We start from the raw sequence: 1610 nt of genomic DNA on the forward strand, positions 1-1610 counted from the left end.
GCGCCCTCGCGAATACATCCTGCCCCTCAGCCATGGCGGCCCGTCGGAGCGGGGAGGCGCCGCCTCGCTCAGGGGCGGGCCCGGGCCGGGCTGCACCGCCCCAGTCACCTGCTGGACCCGGCCCCACCCCCGCCCTGGGGCCGGCCTTCATCCCCGGCCGGGCTCAGCCCGGGTCTGTGTGTGGTTCGTGTGCCTTGATATCCTGGGCCTCAAGCCACTGCGGAAACTATAAGTACCCCTTAAGAAAGGAGGCCACTGAGGACATTATACCGATCATGGGAGACTGGTGCCACCTGAGTCAGGGGAGCATGTACCCCCCTCCTCCCGTGACCAGTCAGCAACGGGGGGGCGGTCCTGCTACGGCCAATCTCACCGACTTCCAGACGTGCCCGCGGTGCGCCTGCTCCTCAGCTGGCACTGGTGCTCCCACCGGTCTCCCCTGTCCGTCACCTAAGCGGGGAGCATGGCCTGTCGGGTGCACCAGCGCCCTCAGGGGGTGCACGTGCACCCCCACGTACCCCCTGCGCGTCTCCACTGATACAGATTCATTGCTTGGGGCAACAAACAGGAAAACAGGGACGGGGCTGAGGTCATAGGTTAATCACCGGGGCATCGGAAGGGGACATCGGCACAGCACACCAACCAGCGCCCGCTGCCCCTGAAGGAGTCGAGGGACACAGACCAGCGAAACTGTCTGAGCATGGGGTTGTCAGCCCTCCAGGATTGCCCTAGAGTCTCCAGGAATTAGATATATACATCTTTTCCTATAAATCTAGAGGCAGTCCTCAGACTTACACCACAGTTGTTTCCTGAAAACAGGGTCTTAAGTCAAAACGTAACTCGGAACCGATTTTCCCATAGGAAACAATGTTATAAATGGGGGATTGGTTCCTGAACCAAGGCCCAATACCCTGTTTTCACCAAAAATAACCCAGATTTTTGTACTCAATCACTTATAGATGAGTAATATAGCTACATTAATGCATTTGTATTTTAAATAGCAATCATATTGATTTGGAAGAACTTCTTTGAGGTGACTTTACTGGACTTTTTCAAGGGTTCTTGGCTGGTGTCTTCTTAGGAGTCTTGGCTGCAGGTTTTTCTGGAGTCTTGTCTGCTTTCTTAAACTGTCCAAGGAAGTTTGGACAGATGTGCTCCAGAGAGGTGGGTGACACAGTGACTTGTTCACTGGCATGGCGTCACATCTGATCAAGCGTTGTAAAGCCGAAAATGACATCAGAAAGTTGAAACAGGGTGTTAATTTAGAAATGTTGTAAGTGTGAAACGTAACTCGAAACGTAAGTCGAGTACTGCCTGTATATTTATACAATATAGATTTCTTCTATAAAGCTATGGGGGGGGGGGGGGTAATAGGTATAAATCTCCAAGAGATGCTGAGAGTCACCTGGGAGATGGATGATAGGGCATTCATTAAAATAAATAATATTAAATGTTGAATCCAATTTTTACCACAGTCCATTGGGTTTTTAAAATCTAATGTACATTTGCCTTCCTGACGTGAAGTCTACACTGTAGAGTATTAATGTCATTACATCTTATGATGAAACCTCCCAGACTAGATTCAAACAGACAGTAGCGATGCGTAGGGG

At 51.2% G+C, this 1610-nt stretch overlaps 1 protein-coding gene across 1 annotated transcript in view; it reads right to left on the minus strand.

The window, feature by feature from the left end:
• Window positions 1–292, minus strand: part of CPPED1 (calcineurin like phosphoesterase domain containing 1) — a 118017-nt gene extending 117725 nt beyond the window's left edge. Inside the window, exon 1 of the mRNA XM_019507420.1 lies at window positions 271–292. Coding sequence (XP_019362965.1) covers window positions 271–277 — 7 coding nt within the window. The 5' untranslated portion in view covers window positions 278–292. The remainder of the gene's footprint in view (window positions 1–270) is intronic.
• Window positions 293–1610: the final 1318 nt, after the last annotated feature.

Source organism: Gavialis gangeticus, unplaced genomic scaffold, assembly GCF_001723915.1.
Source record: "Gavialis gangeticus isolate Ggan-Ray unplaced genomic scaffold, GavGan_comp1, whole genome shotgun sequence".
Lineage (NCBI taxonomy): Eukaryota > Metazoa > Chordata > Crocodylia > Gavialidae > Gavialis > Gavialis gangeticus.